We start from the raw sequence: 2201 nt of genomic DNA, 5'->3' as shown, positions 1-2201 counted from the left end.
TAAGGACTATCAATAGAGCATCCATGTTTTCCCCATAATAAACTGCTTTAGTCATCCATTCCCAGCAGTGACCCCTCTTTTCCTTTTGCATAACAGGCGGGTCACAGAGAAGTGACTGCAAACATTGAAAGGGAGTGTGTGTGTGTTTGTGTATCAAACCTAATTCACAAATGCTGCCATGTGGTTGTATCCTGTGGTTCCTTTTGTGTTGTGAAACTATTGTTTAGCTTTAGTAGTAAACAATTAAATCTCAAACAGGATTTCTTTTTATGTCTCCCCATGCAGACTTCGCAGGATGAGCAAACAGTATTCGTCTGTGAGTCCCACAGACAACGCGATCCTGAGCGTGATCACGGAACCGGAATACAAGCCCAAGAAACGACGCTACGTACGCAAAGACGGCAGCTGCCACATCCTCTTCCGACACGTCCCGGAAGAGTGGCTTCTCTACGTGACGGACATCTTCACCACCTTGGTGGAGATCCGATGGAGGGTCATGTTTCTCACGTTCGCCCTCTCCTACATCCTGTCCTGGCTCTTCTTTGGCATCTTGTACTGGATCATAGCGTTGGCCAACGGGGATATAAAAGATCCTACTAATGACCCTTGTGTGTATGAGGTGCGTAGCTTCACCGCTGCCTTCCTGTTCTCTCTGGAGACCCAGACCACCATTGGCTACGGGTTCAGGGGCATGTCGGAGAACTGCATGGTGGCCATCATCCTTGTCACCGTGCAAGATGTCATCAGCTGCTTCATCGACACCTTCGTCATCGGCATCGCCGTCGCCAAGATGGCGTCCGCCCGGAAGAGGGCCCAGACGGTGGGTTTCAGCAACACCGCTGTCATCAACCTCCGGGACGGCTTCCTGTGTCTGTGCTGGCGAATCGGAGACTTCCGCAGGCATCACGTGGTGGAGGGGACGGCCCGCGCTCAGATCATCCGAACCACCATGCACACCACAGGGAAGGTCGACATGACCTACAGAGACCTGAAGATCAATCAGAGTGAAGTCATCCTGACCACGCCCACCACTGTCTTTCACAGGATAGAGGCCGGAAGCCCTCTGTACAGTATGGGTCTGGAGGACCTTCGAAAGGATGATTTTGAACTGGTCATGTCCTTCACTTACACGGACGACTCCTCCGGCATTCTGCATCAGACCCGCACCTCCTACATGCCTGACGAAATCTACTGGGGCCAGCTGTTCCAGGACATGCTCCTGGTCAATAGGAAGTACTACAAGGTGGATTACTCCATGTTCCACCACACTGCTAAGGTCCTGGTGCCGGAGGTCAGTGCTGAGGAGTTTGACCGCAAGAAACTGATGAAGCCTTCTCCGCGGGGTACTCCACTACACACCCCACGACCTTCACCCAGACCTTCACCCAGGCACTCACCCAGGCACTCACCCAGGCTCTCACCCAGACCTTCACCACTGCCCACCCGGTCAAACTTCCACCAGCATTTGAAACCTCCCACGGTGACGGTGGAACATGTGAACGGCAACGTCACTGAAGCTGAGATGGTTTCTTCCAGGAAGACAGCTAATGACACTCTGTCCCCAACTACCTTTAGTGAAGACAGTTTGTAGATTATCTGTCAAGCGGTGTCAATAATTGCTAACATTGACCCCTTCATAAACTTGGTCTATCCGTGCTCTCTACCAATGGACATTTCCCAATAGAAACGTACATACTGAATTCACACTGTAACACAGGTAGAAACGCTGGCATTCAATTAGTGTAAGTCAAAATGTCATTCTTCTAAATATTAAATAGACACTGTCAAGGAATTCATGTGAATAACTGAATGGCTCAAAATTACATTTCAAAAACCTTTCCGGGATTTGAGGTATGATGAAAAATTCATTTTGTACATTTGTCTCATGTGTTACGTCTAACAAAACTGTACAGCGATGACTTGTTATGACTATTTTCTCTGTGTTGGTTTCAGCATGTTCAAACATTGTATTGTACAAGATGAGCTGGGAAAAGGTTTATCATATTAAAATCCCCTTCTCCTTGATATTAATGATCTGGTGATTCAGAGGTGGGAGTCTCACATTAACTCTACTTTCATCGTCTACAGGATGCTGTCAGTGTGTGTACAGTCCAGTACATGACTCAGAGTCAAGCACAGAGGTACAGGAACATTCCAGATGTTTTAGGTTCTTTTGTCGAATGGTTGTCATCTTCATAAAC

The 2201-nt window shown here is 48.2% G+C and overlaps 1 protein-coding gene across 1 annotated transcript; it reads left to right on the top strand.

Annotated features, from left to right (window-relative positions):
• Positions 1-295: 295 nt before the first annotated feature.
• kcnj16a (potassium inwardly rectifying channel subfamily J member 16a) lies at positions 296-1774 on the top strand. Its single transcript, XM_084669978.1, has one exon. It carries the CDS (start codon positions 296-298, stop codon positions 1589-1591), a length of 1296 nt encoding a protein of 431 aa, XP_084526104.1. The 3' UTR covers positions 1592-1774.
• The last annotated feature ends 427 nt before the right edge of the window (positions 1775-2201 follow it).

Source organism: Hypomesus nipponensis, chromosome 13 (genome assembly GCF_054491055.1).
Source record: "Hypomesus nipponensis isolate SF chromosome 13, ASM5449105v1, whole genome shotgun sequence".
NCBI classification, from domain to species: Eukaryota; Metazoa; Chordata; class Actinopteri; order Osmeriformes; family Osmeridae; genus Hypomesus; species Hypomesus nipponensis.
Note: the sequence above shows the minus strand (reverse complement) of the source record. Positions and strands in the feature narration are given on the sequence as shown.

Bases quoted from the DNA above. Each gene is read 5' to 3' on its own strand.
- kcnj16a (XM_084669978.1), top strand. From the start codon at position 296: ATGAGCAAACAGTATTCGTCTGTGAGTCCCACAGACAACGCGATCCTG.